General features: G+C 43.2%; 1 protein-coding gene across 2 annotated transcripts in view; it reads right to left on the reverse strand.

The window, feature by feature from the left end:
* The window catches only part of EWSR1 (EWS RNA binding protein 1), a 217,481-nt gene that overhangs the window by 37,742 nt on the left and 156,578 nt on the right, over positions 1–23,161 (reverse strand). For both annotated transcript variants that reach the window (XM_033956837.1, XM_033956836.1), the window contains exons 11-13: positions 19,652–19,770; positions 1,815–1,944; positions 1,445–1,558 (exon numbers count right to left, since the gene is read on the reverse strand). In XM_033956837.1, coding sequence (XP_033812728.1) covers positions 1,445–1,558; positions 1,815–1,944; positions 19,652–19,770 — 363 coding nt within the window. The remainder of the gene's footprint in view (positions 1–1,444; positions 1,559–1,814; positions 1,945–19,651; positions 19,771–23,161) is intronic.

Consider the following 23,161-nt stretch of genomic DNA (forward strand, 5'->3'; position numbering starts at 1 on the left):
TGGGGCCGATACCGGTGTCGATGCCGCAGGGTCAGACATGTCGGCACCGAAAAGCAACCGTTGCTGAATTTGACGGTTTTTTAAAGTACGTTTTTTTAATGTGGCACAGCGGGTGCAGGTGGAGGCCTTATGCTCAGGACCCAGGCACTGTAAGCACCAGTTGTGTGGGTCGGTGAGTGAAATGGGCCGTGCACACCGCTGGCACTTTTTAAACCCTGGCTGGGGGAGCATGAAAGTAAAAACGGCTTCTGCCAAATCGAAGGCCGAGGCCTCGATGGTGGCAACAGGCCCCGCCGGGGCGAAACCGAAAGAAATAAAAAAAGAAAGGAAAAAAAAAATTTTTTTTTTTTTTTTTTTTAAAAGAAAATAAAAAAGAAAAGAAAGGAAATAATATTTCCTCAGAGGTTTTCGCGAGCGGGAAGGCGATACAAAAAAAATCTTTCAACAGCCGTTGAAAGGAACGTGTCTTCTTAGCTCCGCGGAAATTAAGAAACTGGGGACCGCGCGCCTCCGTCGGGCGGGAAGGCACTCGCGCGTATGCGGTGCGGCCTGCTAGAACTTCTTAGAGTGCAATCACTCTAAAATTGTCCGTACCGGGGCTCCGTCGGTGCCGTCACCCATCAGTCAAGAATATGCTGCCTGCTTGTCCTGGGATAATGTTCTTATTGCATCAAGAGCATTTCTTGAAGCCCTACTCGGTACCAATTTGGACATGGATGGGAAAATGGCCAATATGAAGTCAAACAGCTCAATGGCCTGGGGAGCTTGAGTAGAACAGAAGTTGAGAAATATTGGTGCTCTTGGGAAGGGAAGAGGGCTTGAATTGGTCCGAAGGCCCATAAAAGCAAAGCTGGTAAAAATGAATAAAACTTGTTAACAAAGGAACTTGGATAAAATAAGAAGTAATGACAAAACCGAAAGTTAGAATGATGGGAAAGCACCAAAAATTGAAAAAGCTTTGATGTGCTGAGAAAACTGAAAAGACGGCTTTCTCAGCTCTGCAGAAAAAACTGTGTTCCTACTGACGTTGGGAAGGAAGGCATCAGCGCGGTACAGGTACTGCCTTTAAATTTAAAGTGCCATTGTACTTTGTATGTGTCCATACTGAGTTCCATGGATGACATCACCCACATGTAAGATTATTTGCTTGTCCTCAGAGAATTAGAGAGTTGCCTAATAGTTATAGCAGTAAGATGAGAATCAGGAAAGCTGGTTTCAAATCCTTATAAGCTTGGGTTAAGTCACTTAATCCTCCATTGTTACGAACAGATGAGTAAGCACTCCATGAACAAGAAGTTACCTACCGTACCTGAATCTAACTTGCCTTGAGATACTACTGAAAAAGTTGTGCCAAAACCAAGAAGTCTTCCCGTTTAGTTTATTACTTTAGTCTTAAAATAATACACACTCATGCTCAGAATGAATATCTCCCAAGATCCCTTACCACCTCTGAGAGGGGGAGGTAGGCCTCCACGAGAGAGCAGACCACCTCGCATATTCATTGGTGCCTTCTTCCGGGCCATAGAAACTTTCAGTTTGTTCCCTTGAAGCTCTTTACCTGCAGAAACAACAACAAAATTACTGGGGAAAGCAGCAAATTCTAGTTATTTGCTAGAAAGGATAAAAGCTCAACTTTTACACAGCAAATTCACAAGCTGTTCTGTCTGAATAAAAGAATATACCAGCAGATTTTTAATAGTAAACTGCAAATGACAAATGTAAAGCTTTCTATTTAGGTCTAAAATTCTAAAGGTATTTGTCCTCAATCATGCCTCAACCATGCATCTCCAGACCCTTGAACACAAGAAGCTCACCATCAAACCAATCTACTGCACCCTTAGCAGCTGGCGGATCTTCAAAGCTTACTGTACCATCTCCTTTTGGCTTTCCTGTTTCTTTATCAGTAAAGATGTTTATCAAAGGTTGTCCAGTCCTCTTGTTGATCTGTCCATAAACAAATGCACAGTTTATAAACGTTCTCCTGAATGACAGGCAATATTTACTGCTGGAACAAGCTGAAATCTACTGCTGAAATCTGAATGCTTTCCTAGTAATGAGAAGCTGTGACAAAAACAAGAATGGATTAAGCAAAAAGGATGTGATTTATTCTCTATTAGTTGTGTCCTGGCATGCTAGTCTACATAAAGTGATGCCATACAAAAAGATCTCTGGACAGAGAATAGCTATACAAATTCTCACTGTTTTAATTAACCCTTTGTTCAAAAGCAGCTTGGATAGGAGGTTAGAGATCTTGATAATACATTTTGTTCATCAGCAAGAATGAACGTAAGCAGATTTTTACTACAGTGGTTATAGTCAGTTGCCCTTACAATGTTTCAACACAGAGTTGGTTCTTTGGTATAATACACAGTTCTTCAACCGCCGGTCCGCGGACCGGTGCCAGTCCCCAGAAAATTTCTGCCGGTCTGCGCAGGGCCGGCGAGATCAAGTCGGCAGTTAAATTTCCTGCCGACTGCGGTTCCTCCTGACTGCGGTTCCTGCTGACTAATGTTCCTCCCAGCCTCAGGCGATCAAGATAGGCTGCCAACGTCGGGGCCTTCCCTCTGTGAGTCTCGCCTGTTCGGAAACAGGAAGTTCGGAAACAAAACAGGCGGGACTCAGAGAGTGAAGGTCCCGATGTCGGCAGCGTGTCTTGATCGCCACCCCTGCCGAGTTGCTGAAGAGGGCCGCGGGGAAGTTGCGATTAGACCGGAGAGAGCTTCAGATTCAGGTGCAGGTGGAGGGAGATGGTCAGCGTGTGCGAACAAGATCCTGGGGAGCCTTCATAGTGACTTCCTCCCCTCCCACCAGCTCTCCTATTTGCCAGGGCAGTGATTTACCAGCAACTTCCTGCAGGCAAGTACCGAGAGTTGCTGGAAGGGGAGGAAGCCACTTTAGGAGGCTGGGAAGGTGCTGGAAAAGGGAGAGCTGTTACTGGACTTGAAGGAAGTTAGAAGGAGAGATGCTGCTGGGAGGGAAGGAAGGAAAGGGATGGGAAGAAAGTTAATGTTGGATAGAGGGAGGAGGGAAGGGAGAAGAAGGAGAGATGCTGCTGGAAGGGGAGGAGGGAAAGGGATGGGAAGAGAGTTAATGTTGGATAGAGGGAGGAGGGAAGGGAGAAAGAAAAAAAGGAAGGAGGGTAGGGAGAAAGAAAAATGGAAGGAAACAGCTGGCAGGGAGATTACAGGAGGGGAAGGGGGTCAGGGTGGAATGGAGAGATCAGATGAGAGAAAGGGGAGAGAGAGGAATGAGAAAGTAGAGAGACATTGATGCTGGAAAGGGGTCAGCAGAGAAATGAGAGAGGGATAAAGATGCTAGATCTGGTGTAGGAGAGATACAAATGAAGAAGGCAGTGAAGCTGGAATGAATGATGTAAAAAGGAGAGAGGAGGATGGACAAGGAAGAGGGGCATAGAAAGAAGTCAGATACATATGGAAGGGGGAGAGGGCAGACATTGGATGGAACGGGCAGATGGTGGAAGGAAAAGAGTGAAAAGAAGATGAAAGCAGAAACCAGAGACAACAAAAGGTAGAAAAAATAATTTTATTTCTATTTTGTCATTAGAATATATCAGATTTGAATTATATATCCTGCTAGAGACATAAGTGGGGACTGCAGTATTCTGTTAGCATGATATTTCTATGTAGCATTCTATAATAACTTGGCTTGTTCAGTTTTCTTGATAGTAGAGGGGATATATGTGAAGGGGAGGGGAGACAGGGGTTTTGTTGGTCCGTGCTCTGTATATTTGTACTTATAAAATCATAATTGTTCAGAATATTGTTTCTTTTTATACTTTAATAAAATACGTTCAATATAAAATCATAATTGCGGCTTGTGCAGATGGGATCAGATGGTTTGCGGGGACCGAGCTCGCGGAGATGGGGCGTAAATGGGGTTTTTAAATTTTAGTTCTAGTAGTTTGCCGGTCCACAAAATAATTATTTTATTTCTGCCGGTCCACGGGTGCAAAAAGGTTGAAGAACACTGGTATAATACACAACAATTAAGACCATTAATTTTGGTCTTAGAGAATGAGATGTACAGTGTCAGCATCTATGAGGCAAACTTGTTTTTTTTTGTTGCATAAAGCGTTTTGGACCCCTGTTCGTTTACAAAAGTTAGATAGCTCTAAATCTAATAGATGCTGGCACTGTAATCTGGAACCAGTGACATTGGATCATCTACTTTATTACTGTCCCTGTATTAAGTTATTTTGGAAATCAATTTGGACTCAAGTAAATTCTCTATTGGAAAACCATGTTGCGCTTTCTTATGATAAGGTTTTATTTGGAATGGTTATGAGAAAAAAAAAAGAGTCAAATATCATCACACAACAATAAACTTATTAATTATGACAGGGGTTGCCATTCAACATATTACCAATAACTGGGAAATTACAATAATCTTAATTACACATTCTGGTGGAATTCGTTGTGTCATATTTTTAAGATGGAAAGAGCAATAGCATTGCAAAAAGGGAATTATAATAACTTCATAAAGATTTGGGGGCCATTGGAAAAGTATTGTAATGAATAGGCATAATTTTTCTTCCTTTTTTAGATTTATTATATGCACACTCAGGGGAGAGGGAGGATTTAGGGAGGAAATTTTATAATTATGTTTATAATAGTATAATATATTTTATATAGATTAACTGATGAAAGGTGGGTGGGTAGAGTTTTTATCATTAATGGTCTATTAGATTTTATGTGCTATATTGGAATCAATGTACGATATATTTATGTGCACTTGTTTGATTTTAAAATGAATAAAGAATTGGGGGGGGGGGGGGGAAGACCATTATGGAAAACACTCATATTTCCATTAGTGAGCTTGAGCTGGCAGAATTACACATCTGTCCAGATTATTAAAAATGTATATTCCACTATCAACAATATTGCAAAAGGTGAAGTGGGGAAATATAAATAAAGTAGTGCAAAAAAACTCCACTTAAAAGGTAGCTGAGAGTCTACTCAAATGGAAGAAAAAGCCTCAGGTTTTATTGGCAGAACTCAAGCTCAAATCACCACTTCCACATCACTGGCTAAAAAACTTCCATAGAGTAACAACTTCCTGTTGAGGTAATGAGATTAGTTTATAAGGAGGTCACCCTGCTGGACGTCTGGTGAGTTCTCCTTAGAATGGAAGGAACAGTATTGAAGACTGCCCAAGAAACATCAGAATTGGTGAGGAAAATGGACTCTGTCTAAAACTGTTGAAAATGTTAAAGCTGACAATGAAGCTAAATTTCAATTAGTACATGAAGATATAAAAACCTTGAAAACAGCAGTTGATAGTTTGGTCAAAGATAAATTGGTGGTTCATAGAAAAGCTAGAAAATTTTAACAGAAGACTCAATTTGCGTTTCTTGAACTTCCCAAAGACCTTGGAAATATCAGCTGTAGAACTTTTTAGGAAGTACTTTTTTTCTTTTTTTAATTCTTTATTCATTTTTAATCATTCAACAAGTGTACAAGAAAAAAAACCATACATAGTCTCAAAACAACACTTGAAAAAATCTATCAAGATAAACAATTGTGTATATATATATATATATATAAACCTACTAGCTGATGCCCCGGCGTTGCACGGGTATTTAATTATAGCAATAACACTGTAAATGGATTCAAATAAAGATACTTTATAGTAGTGAATGAAATTATTTTTTTACAGCTTAATAGAAAGTACAATATTCAAATTATAATGTGAAATATTTGACAAAATGAATACAATACAACTAACGCAAAACGTGATTATAAACAACATTTTTAGTTTCACCTCCTGGAGCAAGAACATATAAATTCTTGGGTGAACCCACCCTTGAGCAAGCAACATAGAGTTGTGGGCCGCAAGACCCCCAGAACATATCACCCCAGGTAGTGAGGGATCTGCATACCAAGTTTCGTTCAAATCGGTCAAGGCGTTTTTGACTTACTGTGAGAATGGCAGCTTTTTACATCTTTTCCATTGACATGAATGGGTGAAATCTGATTTTCTGTTTGTAGCTCCGCCCACGTGTGCAGGTGGGCCGTGAGACCCCCCCAGAACATATCACCCCAGGTAGTGAGGGATCTGCATACCAAGTTTCGTTCAAATCGGTCAAGCCGTTTTTGACTTACAGTGAGAATGGTAGCTTTTTACATTTTTTCCATTGACATGAATGGGTGAAATCTGATTTTCTGTTTGTAGCTCCGCCCACGTGTGCAGGTGGGCCGAGAGACTCCCAGAACATATCACCCCAGGTAGTGAGGGATCTGCATACCAAGTTTCGTTCAAATCGGTCAAGCCGTTTTTGAATTACTGTGAAAATGGCAGCTTTTTACATTTTTTCCATTGACATGAATGGGTGAAATCTGATTTTATGTTTGTAGCTCCGCCCACGTGTGCAGGTGGGCCGCGAGACCCCCAGAACATATCATCCCAGGTAGTGAGGGATCTGCATACCAAGTTTCGTTCAAATTGGTCAAGCCGTTTTTGCGTGATCGCGGCACATACACACATACATACCTCCGATTTTATATATATAGATAACCCACCCTCCCTCCCCCATATTAATTTTTCTTTATTCATTTTTAAACCTCTCAAGTGTACAAGAATCATAACACTTATTTAAAAACTTGTAAATCTTATCATTATACTATATAAACATTAAAGAAATCCTTACCCTACCCTCCCTCTAATCCTATTAGTAATTCTATTTCAACACTTTATCAAAACAAACCCTCCCCCCTCCCAACCTTAATTGGTACATCCTCAAAAGAAAAATGATATCTATTCATACAAAACAATGTTATATCTATTCATACAAAACAATGTTATATCTGTTAATGGCTCCCATATTTTAATAAATTTTTTATAATTTCCATTTTGTACTGCTATTGAACGTTCCATGTTATATAAATGACATAGCGAATTCCACCAAAAATTAAAGTTAAGTCTGCTATGATCTTTCCAATTATTAGTAATATGTTGAATGGCAACTCCCGTCATAAGAACATAAGCATTGCCTCTGCCGGGTCAGACCAGGGGTCCATCGTGCCCGGCAGTCCGCTCCCGCGGCGGCCCCCCAGGTCCATGACCTGAAAGTGTTCCCTACCTAACCTAACCGCACCTATCAAGTACGCTTCAACTGCAACCTCTCTAAAATATGGAGAAACCCATCAGGCGTTCCACAGGGATCCCCACTATCCCCACTACTCTTCAATGTCTATATATCTTCACTAGGCATGCAGCTGGCCCAGCGAGGTATAAAAGTATTCAGTTATGCAGATGACTTCACAATCATTATCCCGTTTAATGCGTCTCCCTCCGAAATCACCCCCATAACAACAGAAGCGCTAAACCTGATGGAACAATGGACCACAGAATTCAAACTGAAGCTCAATTCAGACAAAACTAAATTCTTTATAGCCTCGCCACACGCACATAATACGACAAAATCAGTACGCATTAATAATCTTAACTACCCCATTCAACCAACGATGAAGGTTCTGGGGGTAATACTAGACCAAGGTCTAACAATGAAAGACCATGTAGACTCCCTAATCAAAAAAGGGTTTTTCACTCTGGAAACTTAGGTCCATTAGAGCATACTTCAACGCTTCAGCTTTCAGAATTCTAGTACAATCCCTAATACTAAACCACCTTGATTATTGCAAAATTACCCATCTGGCAATCTCCCAGAAGCAAATGCAGAGACTACAACTAATACAAAACGCAGCAGTCAGGCTGATTTTCGGGCTGAAGAAGTCTGATCACATAACCCCTTCCTACCGACTCCTGCACTGGCTGCCAATGGAGGCACGAACGAAGTTCAAGCTGGGATGTCTCTGCTTCAAGGTATTACACGGTCTAGTCCCTAAATACATAACAGACCTCTTCTCATTCCCAACCAACAGACATGAGAGAAGAACACACCTGAAATTCGTCTCCCCACCGGTTAGAGGATGCAAATATAAGAGATACCATCAACAAGTTCTATCGTACCAAGCAGCCTTATGGGGCAAAGACCTAGAAAAATTAATTTCACACACAAACAAATACGGAGAATTTAGGAAACACCTAAAAACTTACCTGTTCTCGAAATACCTAGGGAACGAACCAGGACAATAGCCCCCCTTCGTAATACCATCCCAAAACCGAACTTGTAAACTGTCAACCCTAATCACTAACTATGAATACTCCATTCAATTTATGGAATTTTTCTAATTCTTTGTAAGCCGCATGGCCCTGCAGCATACGAACTGTTGTTATCACGATTAATGTTGTTATAATCAGATGTACACTGCCATACTCTGTAATTCGCTGTCTGTACAATTTCTCTTTATTGTAAACCGCCTAGAAGTTGCAAGATTGTTGGCGGTATATAAGAATAAAGTTATTATTATTATTATTATTATTAAAATATCCATACCCTATTCGCTCAATGTCCTGTAAGGTAAACCTCTATCTGTACCCTGTAATCCCCTTCGCTTCCAGGAAGTCATCCAGTCCCTTTTTGAATCCCAGAATTGTACTCTGTCCTATCACCTCTCCGGGAAGCGCGTTCCAGTGTCCACCACCCTCTGAGTGAAGAAGAACTTCCTTGCATTCGTTATGAATCTGTCTCCTCTCAGTTTTTCTGAATGACCTCTTGTTTTAGTTGTCCCTGCTAGTCTAAAGAATCTGTCCCTCTCCACCTTCTCTATGCCTTTCATGATTTTATAAGTCTCTATCATGTCCCCTCTCAGTCTCCGCTTCTCCAGGGTAAAGAGCCCCAGCCTTTCTAACCGTTCGGCATATGAAAGGTTCTCCATACCCTTTATCATCCTCGTTGCCCTCCTCTGGACCCTCTCGAGTATTGCCATGTCCTTCTTGAGGTATGGCGACCAGTATTGGACGCAGTATTCCAGATGTGGGCGCACCATTGCTCGATACAGTGGTAGGATAACTTCCTTCGTTCTGGTAGTGATACCTTTCTTGATAATGCCCAACATTCTGTTCGCTTTTTTTGAGGCCGCTGCACATTGCGCCGCCGGCTTCATTGTGTTATCCACCAATACCCCCAGATCTTTTTCTTGGCTGCCTTCCCCGAGTACCCTCCCTCCCATCGCGTAGCTGTACATGGAGTTCCCCTTCCCTATGTGCAAGACCTTACATTTCTCCACATTGAAGCTCATCTGCCATTTTTTTGCCCACTCACTCAGTTTGTTCAGGTCGCTCTGCAGTTCTTTGCATTCCTCAACAGTTCTGACCCTGCTGGAGAGTTTTGTGTCATCCGCGAACTTGATAACTTCGCACTTTGTCCCCGTTTCTAGATCATTAATAAATATATTGAACAGCAGTGGTCCCAGCACTGACCCTTGCGGAACACCACTTGTGACCCCTATCCAGTCAGAGTAGTGCCCCTTTACTCCTACCCTTTGTTTCCTGTCCGCCAGCCAATTTTTGATCCATCTGTGCACGTCCCCTTCCACCCCGTGACTCCACAGTTTCTTCAGTAAGCGCTCATGGGGCACCTTGTTGAAGGCTTTTTGGAAATCTAGATATATAATGTCTACTGGGTCACCTTGGTCCAATTGTTTACTTATCCCCTCAAAGAAATGCAGTAGATTTGTCTGGCATGATCGGCCTTTACAGAAACCATGCTGGCTCGATCTCATCAGATTATTTTTTTCTATATGCTCATTGATACCTTCCTTGATCAGTGATTCGGCCATCTTCCCCGGAACAGAGGTTAAGCTCACCGGTCTGTAGTTTCCCGGGTCGCCTCTCGATCCTTTTTTGAAGATCGGTGTAACATTCGCTATCTTCCAGTCCTCCGGGATTACCCCTGTTCTCAAGGTCAGGTTGCAAATATGCTGCAGTAGCTCTGCTGTTTCATCTCTGAGCTCTTTCAGTATTCTTGGGTGGATCCCGTCTGGGCCCGGAGCTTTGTCTGTTCTTAATCTATCTATCTGCCTGAGAACGTCTTCGAGGCTTACCTCCATGCATGATAATTTCCCCTCTTGATCTCCCCTGAAGATTTTTTCCGGTTCTGGCACACTGGATGTGTCCTCTATTGTAAAGACCGACGAGAAGAACTCGTTTAGCCTACCAGCCACTTCTTTTTCCTCTTTCACCACTCCCTTCCGGTCACCCTCATCCAGGGGCCCCACCTCCTCCCTCGCTGGCTGTTACCCTTTCACATATCGGAAAAATGGTTTGAAATTTCTTGCTTCCTTGGCCAGTCTCTCCTCATGCTCTTTCTTGGCTTTCTTGACTACTCGGTGACATTCTTTTTGATGCTTCCTGTGCTCTCTCCAGTTTCCTTCAGTTTTATCTTTTTTCCACTTCCGAAATGATATTTTCTTGTCTCCTATCACCTTCTTTACTTCACTGGTTATCCATGCAGGGTCCCTCGTCTGATTCTTCTTGGAACCTTTCCTAAATCTTGGTATATATAGGTTTTGCGCCTTGTTTACTGTGTCCTTGAATAGGGACCAGGCTTGCTCCACAGTCCGAGTTTCCTTGGAGCTGTTTCTGAGCTTCTTTCTCACCATTTGTCTCATGGCATCATAGTTCCCTTTCTTGAAGTTAAATGTTGTTGCCTTGGTTCTCTTTCCCATAGATAGCCCTACTTGCACTTTGAACTGAATCATGTTGTGGTCACTGGTTCCTAGTGGTCCCATGACCTCCACATCCTTTGGATCAATAAAAGTTTGTTATTATTCGCCGATAGACTCTTTTTTCTCATAGACATGCCAAATATCACAGAATCATAAGATAGCGCTACAGGATTTTCCAATAAACAATTTATTTGATCCCAGATCGATTTCCAAAAGGCCAAGATATAGGGACAATAAAACAAAAGATGATCCAAAGTCCCTATATCAAGATTACAATGCCAGAATCTATTAGATAATGAACTATTCAACTTTTGTATTCTAACTGGGGTCCAAAATGCTCTATGCAAAAGAAAAAAACAAGTTTGCCTCATAGATGCTGACAATGTATATCTTATTCTCCAAGACCAAATTTGTGGCCATTGAGATGCTGAAATCTGATGCTTAATCTCAATGCTCCAAATATCCCTAAGACCATTTTAAGGCTTTTTTTTTTAACCAATTCACTAACTTTGTACCACTGCGCCTGGTGGCCCAGAAAATTTGCCTGGAAACATAAAAATTCCATACTGTATTGGGAATTAAGACTTTTCCATTCAGGGAACCCTGCCTGATGGCCTGCTTCATTTGCAACCAACGAAAACATTGTGATTTATTAAGCCTGAATTTTTGTTGCAGTTGTGTAAAATCAAGCAGCTTTCCATTTGAAATAACATCACTTAAAGTTCGTATTTCTGCACTTAACCAATGCTTCCAGAAAAAATTTAAACTTCGAGGCTATTCCTCCATTAAACAAAATTTATTATTTGCCTATGAAAAAACCCCCAGGGACTGAAGTGGAGACTGACAATCAGATTCAGCAAGTTCCTCCTACCATGGATTTGGATAATTTGTCAGCTATATTGGAGACTACTACAACAACTGAAGAAAGAGCAACATTGCTTGTGTCTTATTTTTCAACAAGATTTGAATTCAGTACTGAAACTTTATTTTCGGAAATCTCAAATTCCCTTTATGGGTCAACGTATATGGGTTTTTCCTGATGTAAATAAAGAGACTCAAACGAGAAGGAAATCTTTTCTAGCTATGAGACAAGAGACTAAGGAAATTGGTGCAGTCTTTCAACTGATGTATCCATGCAAATGCCTTATTAAATATGCTGGGACTAAATATACTTTCTTTGTTCCAGACGTTTTGCGAGCCTTCCTAGACTTGAAGAAAATCTCCAGGGGGGTAAAATGGGAAGTAATTGGACTGTTAAGGGGCCAATAAGCCGTTAATGCCTTTTCATTTTTAAATCCTTGTTTCCCCTCATGTAGAATTTGGTCCCCAATATTAAGCTTTCTCCCCTTCCAAATTTTTTGATGTCTAAGGAGAAATATTGGACTCTTATTATAATAACTTTATTCTTGTATACAAGTTCTATGCGGTTAACAGATGAAGAGACTGTACATTTACAGCGAAGTTACATTTTCGGTCAGCGGTGTTACATATAGCGGTGATACATACTGCGGTGTTCGATAAGGCAGAGCAGAGGCATTTAGTATGGGGAGTAACGAAGACGGGATAATTAGTTGGATTGAGTGATCCTTTTTAAGTCATTTAGTGGCTAACAAGATTGGAGGAGTCGGAGAGTCTGGAGGTAAGTCGAGGTCAGAGGAGGAGGCAAGGAAGAGGGGGGAGAAGTTAGAGGAATTTGTCAAAAAGGTAGGTTTTGATTGACTTCCTGAACATTTGATAGGGGGGGGGGGAATTGGAGATGAGGGCTGTGAGGCATTTATTCCATTTGCCCGCTTGGAATGCTAGGGTTCTGTCGAGGAATTTCTTGTAGAGGCAGCCCTTCAGGGAAGGAAAGGAAAACAGGTAGGTGTTTCGTGTATGAGAGGGGCCTGCAATTTCAAGGTGCTCAGATAGGTAGATTGGTGAAGAGCCTGCTAAGGTTTTGAAGCAGAGGCAGGCAAATTTAAAGATGATCCTTGCCTCCACCGGTAGCCAGTGGAGTTTAGTGTAATAGGGGCTTACGTAGTCATATTTTTTGAGGCCGAAGATGAGGCGGACAGCAGCATTTTGAACTATTCTTAAACGTTTGATGGTGTTTTTATAGGAGCCCAGGTATTTGATGTTACAATAGTCCAGTATGCTTAGGATTAGTGATTGGACCAGAAGACGAAAGGAGAGGTGGTCGAAGTGGCGTTTAATGGTGCGAAGTTTCCAGAGGGTGCAGAAACATTTTTTGACCTGGGCACTGGTATGATCTTCGAAGGTTAAGCATCTGTCTAGAAGGACTCCCAGGATTTTTATGGTGGGGTTGATAGGATAGTCTAGGCCGTTCAATTTCAGGGAAGTGTTTGTTAGTTTATGGGTAGGACTTGCCAGGAAAATTTTGGTTTTTTCAGTGTTCAATTTTAATTTGAATTGTGAGGTCCATAGTTCTAACTTGGTGAGGACAGAAGAGGTGAGTTGTTCCGTCTGTTGTGTGAATGAAGTTAGGGGAATGATAATGGTGATGTCATCTGCGTATATGAATGATTTTAGGTTTAAGTCGGCTAGTGTCCGTGTCAGAGGGGCCAAGTAAATGTTGAAAAGGGAGGGGATAGAGGGGAGCCTTGTGGGACTCTGCAGGGATTGCGCCAGGGATTGCGCCAGTGATGGGAGAAGGTTCCATTGCTGTGGACCTGGTAAGTACGGTTAGTTAGGAAGCTAGAGAACCAGTTTAGTACTTGGCCGGTGATGCTGATGGAGTCAAGGCAGCTGAGCAGGATATCATGGTCGACCAGGTCGAAGGCGCTGCTAAGGTCGAATTGGAGTACTAGGGCGCTTTTGCCCAGTGAGAACAGGTGGAGGAGGTAATTGGTCAGAGCAGCTAAGACAGTTTCTGTGCTGTGGTTTGTGCGGAAGCCGGATTGGGAATCATGAAGAATGTTGAACTTTTCTAGGTAATTCATGAAGTCATGGTTAATAAGGCCTTCCATGAGTTTTTGGAATAGTGGTATGTTGGCGATGGGTCTGTAGTTGGCGGTGGAAGAGATGGGTTCCTTGTTGTTTTTAAGGCGGGGGGATACAAGAATGTGGCCAAGTTCAGTCGGGAAGTGACCAGTGGACAGGCATAGTGAGACCAAATTGAAGAGTTCGGTTTTGAATGGGGGGGGGGGGCGGATTTCATGATGGTGGGTGGGCAATTGTCTAATAGGCAGTTGGAGTTAGCGTATTTTGAGTAGAGTTTGAGAAAAAGGTTCCAGTCTGGTCTTTCGAAGGAGCTCCAGATCATGTCTGTAATTGAACCTACTGTGTCTGCTGCAGGAAGGTTGAATATTGGTTCAGGGCTGGGGGCTATAAGAGACGATTTTAAGGTGTGAATTTTGTTAGCAAAATGGTCTGCTAGGATTGTAGCGGGGGGCGGGAGGTCTGAGCTGGAGCGTTTGTGTGAATCTGTGTCTAGAAGGGAGTTGACTATTCTAAAAAGTGCTTTACTGTTTAGAGAAGGGGAGTTGATTAGTTGGGAGTAATGTTTACTGTGTTTTTCGTTGATCAATCTTTTGTATTCGTTGACTTTCAGTCGTCAGTTGAGTCTATCGTTGTCAGTCCCTGATTTACGCCATGTTCTTTCTAGTTTCCGTACTTTGCGTTCTATGGCTAAGAGGTCCGCATCAAACCAGCTGTTTGAGGGCCGAGGGGTTTTCTTGCGAAGTCTTAGGGGAGACGATAGTGTTTAGGACTTGGTCACTGAAGTTTTTCCAGTCTAGGTGGAAGTTGGGGTCGGGGTTAGAAATGAGGGTGTAATGTGACCAGAAATCTGCTGGATTAATTTTCTCTCTTGTCTAGGTCATCGTCTTTGTATGGTTGGGCGTGGGCTTCCTGTCTGGTTGTTTTTTGAGCCAGGCTAGTTCAAAATGACACAGGAGGTGGTCGGACCAAGGGGTGTTAGACCAAGTTTGTTCTGCGAGACTTATGTTGGGAGTAGTGGGGGTGTTGGAAAGGAAAGTGATCAGGTCAAGCTGGTGACCTTTATTGTGTGGTGTGGTATGGGGGGGCTTGGTGAAGCCTAGCGATGTGAGGAAGGAGAATAGGTCTGCAACATTGGGTTCTCTTCTTGCTCAAGGTGTAGATTGATGTCTCCTGCTAAGAGGTTGTGTGTGCCGGCTGCCGAGTTCGTGAGAAGGAATTCGTAGTAGTCTTCTTTAGCTAGATTCCATTTATTAGGGGGTATGTAGAATAGCGTGACAATAAGTTATCAATGTAGTCTGTTTTGGAGATTTTGCAGGTGAGGATTTCCAGGTCATTGGTTAATTTGGAATCCAGGATTTGGAAGTGAAAGTGGTCATGGAGAATGATGGCCAGGCCACCTTCCCTTTTAGAGTTTCTTGAGAGGGGGATGATTTTGTAATGTGGTGGGAGAATATCTGCTATGATGGCATCCTGGTCGGAAATGAGCCATGTTTCAGTTAGAAGTACAATGTCTAGATGGGTTTCTTCCAGCCAATCTTTGAAGAGTTGGGCTTTATTTCTTACCAAGCGAATGTTCAGGTAGGCGCCAGGAAGAGTGGATTGTTCTGGGAGTGGCGAAGGTTCTGTATGTTGTAAATTTTTTAGGGATCGTTTTCTATTGTGTATTGGTCTGGGTGGGTGGCGGGTAGTGTTGATCACAGGGATGGGGAAAGGACCTGTTTCTGTGACGTCATGAACGAGCTGGTGGGGGCGGAGGAATTTATCAGGTCCTGGGATTCTAGTCCATGAGATGTAATAGGTTCTAAGGCTAAAGTTTTTGTAATCCAGCAAGTGCTAAGCAAGTAGAGGAGGAGAAAGGCAATGAGCTTGTGAGTGAGGCTAGGCATGTTGGGGTAGCAGATAGGGTGGTGAAAAAGGGAGGCTGGACTGGGGGAAGGAAGGCAGGCTGGAGAAGCTGGGGAGGAGGGGAGACAGACGCTTAAGGGGAGGTGGGCAAATACGAAAGACTCATGGGCAGATAAGAAGAAAGGATCTGAGGGCTTGAGAGCTGGTACTGAATATAGGTCTATGAAAAGATGTATTACGTTGATACTCTGTGATATATATTGTTTTCTTTCGAATTGCCTACACAAGTTGTTTTACTTGTATGTTATTTCAATAATTATAAATAAATTAAAACAAAACACCAAAACAGCTTATAAATTGAAATTGTATATTTGAGAACAGCATGCACAACCACACTCTGTTTTAATGTGGCCATTCCTGAATCTGCTACAGGTGAAGTGTAGGAATCTATGCCACTGAAAATACTACTCAGTGAAATCAAATGAAGCCACAACCGCGTTAAGTACAAGTTGAACTTAAAATTGAGCGTCTAACTCGGACTGCCTTGTAACATAACATAAAATCCATTTCTAGACCGCATCACCTTTAAGTTCTATGCGGTTTACAAAAGATTAGCTAGGAATACACAATTGATAATAGTTCGGAGACCAGAAACCCAAGAACTGTGAAAATAGTAAGTCTTCAACTGTCTCCCAAAATGCAAATGTGAAACAGACGTCAATAATAAAGGTTTAAATTCCTTATCCCAGATTGCAGCCTGGTATGAAAGCATCTGATCAGGATATCTTTTTAATTTACAACCTTTCACCGATGGAAAAATCAGAAGAGCTTTAGAGCTTCAAGAGGATTTTTCAGTAGAAAAACAGTTCAATCAAATAGGAAGGAGCATTGTCAGCTAGAACTTTGTAATATATACAACCCAGCTGAAATGATAACCAGCGCCTACGGCAGTGTTTTGAATAATTTTCAATCTTGAAAGATTTTTCTTAGTTCCTGCAAAATAGACTATATTACAATAGTTCAAATGACTTACCATATATATACTCATATATAGACTGGGATTTTTGGGCCAAAAATGGGGGTCCCAGTATATATTTGAGCCAACACCCCCTCCCAGAATTACTGCAGGCCACCGCTGCCAGGCTCTGCACCCTGCTCCCCTCTCTGCCAATCCAGAGGGGGTTGGGTGCAGAGCCTGACAGGGCACTTGAATATCAAGCCGCCTGACTTATATTCGAGCCAACCATTTTTCCTCCTTTTTTGGGGGAAAAAGGGTGTCTCGACTTATATTCGAGTATATACGGTAATACCAAAGATTGCACCAACAATTTAAAGGCTGAAAAATCTAAACAAGCCCTTTCTGGTTGCTTCACATTGGCTTCCCATCAACCATCGCATCATCTTTAAAATTCTACTTTTGGTATTTAAAACTTTATCCACAAACGAACCGCAATTCATAAACAGGGTACTTATTCCATACAACTCTTCTCGCTCCCTTCGTTCATCAACCCAAGGTCTTTTGGTAGTCCCTTCTTTGAAAGTGATCGGCACAAGACGATACGATATATTTTCAGTAGTAGCCCCTCAAACCTGGAATTCTCTCACCCAATATATTAGAGACGAAAAAGATATTAGCCGTTTCAATTCAAAATTAATTTAAAAACCCTTCTGTTTAAAGATGCGTTTACCTCCTATATGGAATAATCACAGTGCAGCAGTCCTTTATAATAAAATAAAATAAACCACACCCTTCCTAATGTTTTTTTTCCTTTCTTGTTTCTCTCTTTTTAAAATGATAAATATTGTAACCTGATTCCCTCTTCCCTTTCCATCCAGTTGAGTCTGTTGGTCTGTAGGTCTAACCCCTTTTTTTGATTTGTTATTATTATTTTGTATTTTAACGCATATTCAAATTTGGATTTTAATGTAATTCGCTTAATATTTTATTTGTTACTAGTCTTATAGCCCGTTACATTAACGGGTGCTAGAATATATGTGTGTGTGTCTCTATTTATTTTTCTTTCTCTCTCTCCTTAGCCGCTTTTTTTCTTTGTCTTTCTTTTTCCTTGGCTGTCCATCACCACCCCTTGCCTGCTCCCCGTCCATTCTCCCTTCCTTTTACCTCCCCTGTGTCCACCACCACCCCTTCACAGCTCTCCTTATGCAGCAGCAGCCCTTCTCCCTTTTTAGCTCCCCCCTGTCCAGCAGCACCTTCTTTCTCCCCCTGTCCAACATTAGGCCTCCGTTCCTTTTTCTTCACCCACCCCGTCCATCAGCACCTCTTTCCTTCTCCCCCTGTCCAGCAGTAGGCGTCCCTTCCTTTTTCTCTCCCCCTCCTCCTTCTTATCCCTATGATACAGTTACCTTGCTCTGTCCCTGATCAGAGGTTCCCGACAGCCGCCCAGTTGCACTCATTGGAAAAGTTCCCTCTGCGGCATCCCGCACCCTTCCTGACGTGACCCCCGCTGTCTTTCTTTCTGTCTGTCTCTGTCCCTGGCCCCCTTTGTCTGTTTGTCTTTCTGTATATCTCCCTGCACCTGTGTCTTTCTTCTTGTCTTTCTGTCTCCCTTCCTTCCTCTGTCTGTCTGTCCAAAGCAGCATTCCCTCCCCCTCCATTTCCCTCCCCCCATACCAGTTCCCTGTGCACCTGCCCCTGGGTCTTTCTTCTTGTCTTTCTGTCTCTCTTCCTCCCTTTGTCTGTGTCCAAAGCAGCATTCCCTCCCCCTCCATTTCCCTCCCCACACACCAGTTCCCTGTGCAGCAGCATTATTGTTTCCTCTACTCCCTTTCCCTTCCCACAGTCGCGACTACAAATGGGTGCCCGAGTCCTTTGCCGGCGGCCCCCCTTCCCTTCCCGCGGGTCCGAGTATACATGGCGATTCAAGCAGCATGTCCACCAGTCTTCACACGCTGCTTCGGGTCCTTCTACTGGCCTGATTTACTCTGGCACGTCCGGAACAAATCAGGGTAGTAGAAGGGCCCGAAGCAGCGTGTGAAGACTGCAGGACACGCTGCTTAAATCGCCAGTCGGGGCCGCAGTAAGGGAAGAGGGGGGCGGCGGAAATCTTCTTCTATCTTGCCTCTCCTCCACCGTCGGGAGTCAGCGCCAGGAGCTTTAACGGCTTGTTCAAATTTGGATTTTAATGTAATTCGCTTAGTATTTTTATGTTTAAGCGATTCATCAAATTTCAAATAAACTTGAAACAGTGAGAAGTTTCCAGAGAATGTGAAAACCTTTACGAACCGGAAACTTGATTACACAATTAGATTTTGATAAATAGTAATCACCCAAATCTTAATGGTTGGATGGATCTGATATTACACCGTCTTTAACATAATGGAAGAAGTCTCAAAGATATTCTAACGAGATGAAGCAAAGAATTTGTTTTTTTTTCAGGATTAAGCTTAAGTCTAAATTCTGACATCCATCCCTCAATCAAAATTAAAAACTTCCTCAACTACTTGTTTAATGTTAGCAACAGAAGAAAAACTTGGTATTATGATGGTAATATCATCTGCGTAACTAACTTTATACCAAGATTACCTAATTTGGTATCCAAAGATGAAAGGTACACATTGAACAGAGGGGAAGTGGTGAGCCCTGGGGCACACCACAAGGATTTTGCTACTCATGAGAACAACCATTATTCATCTTTACTTTATAAGTACGAGAGGAAGGAATGAACGTCAAGAAGCATTATTGGTGTTATGGTCCCAAGTCTTTCCTTCAGCCCTTTTGGACCCAAACTGCCCTCGCTTAAAAATTTGTGAAGACCGCTGATCTGGAGAGATAAGGAAAAACTCTTACTGTATTAGGAGTAAGGTTAGTGCAGGAATAATCAACTGGGCTATAGGATAGTACATATCACTCTACATGGGGACCTCAATTAAGAACCTTATCTCCAAATCAAAATCCTTTCCATATTTATTTAGATTTATGTCCCGTCCTCCCAGAAAGCCTTTAACGGGTTACAAGTAAACATACAAAGCACTGAACAAGAGGGGATACTGTTACACACTGGGGAAGTAACAGAACATATACTGGAGCAACAATTCAGGATGAAGGGTTACAGCAGAAAAAGGTTCTAGGTATCAGGTACCACCATGCTGTCTCAGTTCAATGTTTACAGGTTGATACGGCATATCCTCTTTCAGAATCATTTAGACTTACCAGATATTTTACTGATCATGATACTAAAAACAGGAGGCACCATTATATGTAATCTTATTTCCTTGCCTCAGCAAAAATCAAGTCCCATCATTCTTGCTCTTACCTTGATGGCGCTGTACTGTTTGAAGAAGTCGACCAACTCCTCCACTGTTGCAGTATCAGTAAATCCTTGTACATAAATTGTATTGTTATCAGAGTCATCCTCAGGCTCTACAGGTGGTCCTGGAAAGAGAACAAACATATCACAGAACTGAGTACAATTAATGTAACCAAAGTCCAATATACCATGAAAATCTCTCAAATGTTCATTCTTCATTGACAAGCAGGATGCTTTCCAATAACCTAGAATTCTCATCCTTGATATTACCCTTCTTCCTTCTTGGGGGTGCTTTTTGTTTTTGTGGCGTGGGGAAGGAGTGTGTCATTACTGCAAAATCTCTGAGAAGCAGAGAAAATTTTCTGTGCAGATAGGTGGATAGAATACATAAGAACAGCCATACTCGTACTGGCTCAACTAATGGCCAATCTAGGTCACAAGTACCTAGTAACATTCCATGCTACTGATCCCAGGGTAAACAATGGCTTTCCACCTGTCTCAATAGCAGGAACTTTTTAAACCCAGATATGCTAACTGCTGTTACCACATCCTTTGGAAAGTTCCAGAGCTTAACTATTCGCTGAGTGAAAAAAATATTTCCTCCCGTTTCAAAGGTATTTTCATGCAAATTCATTGAATATCCCCCTGTCTAATTTTTGAAAGAGTAAAAAAGGATTCACATTCACCATTCTACACCACTCAGGATTTTGAAGACCTCAATCATATCCTCCCTCAGCCATCTCTTTTCCAGTACAATATCCCGAAAATCCTGATGCAGTTGAAAAGAGCGGGAAACAGTATGGATCTCCCTTAGAAGAGGGTCCCCCACACGCGGGGTCTCCGGTGGCACTTCCTCAAAACGCAGCACCGAGACCTGCTGAAACAGGTCTGGCAGCTCATCCCTCTGAAAAAAAGGCATACCACGGACGCCTTTTTCCAGAAAAGCAGGAAACCCGCCACCCATGGCTGTCCCCTCAAGAGGATCCAGGAACTCCTAAAAAGGGTCCGGGTCCTTATTCAGGCTTACATGCTCCTCTGACAACAAATTATCATCCCAAGACACCCTCGGGTGCTTGGATGAGGGAGGAGAAAGTGGGGATGCCAAATACGTAGAGGGAGGCAAAGTCATCGGGGGTGCGGAGGGAACCCCTCCCCTCCAGAAACCCCCTGGGCGCACGCAGGACCCCAAGCAGCCTGAAAATAGGCTCTGCACACAGGAAAAAGTAAATCAGGGGGAAAAACACCCTGGGGGTCCCATGGGACTCCCTACCACAGCAGGGGACCCAGCAGAAACCTGCCCCTGTGTTTGCAATACAGGGGGAAGGTCACCCGAGGTTGCAGACAACATGGAGGGGGGGAGGGGTGTCTGTCTGTAAACATGGCAAAGTTCCCGCCAAAAATAACCCCTCCAGGGCCTGTAGCGGCATCAGCTGTGAAAGAAAACATCCGAGAGAGAATCCCTCTGTGGGGGAAGACTAGGCTTCCCCACTGCTCCCTGCCGACTTGTGAGGCACTAGTTGCGGGGAGCCCTGGACGCCAGAAGCCACTGCCAACAGAGCTCCAGGACCGCACCGTACAGCTGTTTTCAGGCTGGCCGCGAGTGCCTCACGTCTGGACTAAATTGAGCACCACTTCACCTGAGAAGTGCTCAATTGCTTCATACATGACCTAGCTATAAGAAAAGTGCTGGTTAGTTTAAAAAAATAGTGATTTACAGCATATTTAAAGGGAAAGTAACCCTTTAGACCGGCACTACCTCAAGATTTTTTTTCCCCACAGAACAGACTCTACTAGCTCTCAAAGCAGTATGCCTTGCTTGAATTAGGGGGCAAGGCTTACTGCTGAAGCACCTTTAAAAAAATGTTGGTGAGGTGGAGGAAAGAGGGGGTGGACTCAGCACGAGACCCGCCGGGTTTGACAACCCAAGGTCGGACGGTCCCCAAACAGGGCCCACCCAAGCTCAATCCGGCACAAAAACAGGGACCAGGATCCCTAAACAAATTCCAACAGCCCTACCAAAGGAGATGGGTAACATAGAAACATAGAAATAGACGGCAGATAAGGGCCCACGGCCCATCTAGTCTGCCCACCTTAATGTCCCTCCCCTACCTTTGCCCTGTGAATAGATCCCATTTTGCCTTAAAATCAGGCACGCTGCTGGCCTCAATCACCTGTAGTGGAAGACTATTCCAGCGATCAACCACTCTTTCAGTGAAAAAGAATTTCCTGGTGTCACCTCGTAGTTTCCCGCCCCTGATTTTCAACGGATGCCCTCTTGTTGTCGTGGGACCCTTGAAAAAGAAGATATCTTCCTCCGCCTCGATGCGGCCCGTAAGATACTTGAACGTCTCGATCATGTCTCCCCTCTCTCTGCGCTCCTCGAGCGAGTATAGCTGTAATTTGTCAAGCCGTTTTTCGTATGGTAGATCCTTGAGTCCCGAGACCATCCGGGTGGCCATTCTTTGCACCGACTCCAGTCTCAGCACATCCTTGCGATAATGCGGCCTCCAGAATTGCACACAGTATTCCAGGTGGGGCCTCACCATGGATCTATACAATGGCATAATGACTTCCGCCTTACGACTGACGAAACCCCTTCGTATGCAGCCCATGGTTTGTCTTGCCTTGGACGAAGCCTGCTCCACTTGATTGGCAGACTTCATGTCCTCACTGACTATTACCCCCAAGTCTCGTTCTGCTACCGTTTTTGCTAGGATCTCGCCATTAAGGGTATAAGACTTGCATGGATTCTGGCTGCCCAGGTGCATAACTTTGCATTTTTTGGCATTGAAGTTGAGTTGCCATGTCCTAGACCATTGCTCCAGTAGGAGTAGGTCGTGCATCATGTTGTCGGGCATTGAATCTTCATCTGTTGTGCATTTGCCCACTACATTACTCAGTTTGGCGTCATCGGCGAATAACGTTATTTTACCTCGAAGCCCTTCTGCCAAGTCTCTTATAAAGATGTTGAATAGGATTGGGCCCAAGACTGAGCCCTGTGGTACTCCACTAATCACCTCCGTCATTTCGGAGGGGGTGCCGTTCACCACCACCCTTTGGAGCCTACCTCCAAGCCAGCTTCCAACCCATTTCGTCAATGTGTTACCTAATCCTATAGAACTCATCTTGCTCAGTAACCTGCGGTGTGGTACGCTATCGAATGCTTTGCTAAAGTCCAGGTACACGACTCCTCACACCTCAGTCCAGGCTCCTCACACCTGCTGAGAATGAAAGAAGACTGATAGGAATAGGGGAAGGGACCTCTTATGTACTATTCCAGAGTTTTGTTTCAGTCTCCACCTGCTGGTCATGATGAGATATATACCCGCTTGTAAGATCCTATACCGGTCTGCAGAGTGCTAAAGAATGATTCCAGATGTAAACTTGATGGTAAGAGAGTTCCATAAGGCTGGAGCTATTGCAAAGGCGGCTGAATTTCTAGTTCTCTCCCATTTTGTTTTTGAGGGGTGTGGGATTACTAATCTATTGGTTGGAAATCACGATTGTTCCAAAAAC

This window comes from Geotrypetes seraphini, chromosome 8 (genome assembly GCF_902459505.1).
Source record: "Geotrypetes seraphini chromosome 8, aGeoSer1.1, whole genome shotgun sequence".
NCBI lineage: Eukaryota > Metazoa > Chordata > Amphibia > Gymnophiona > Dermophiidae > Geotrypetes > Geotrypetes seraphini.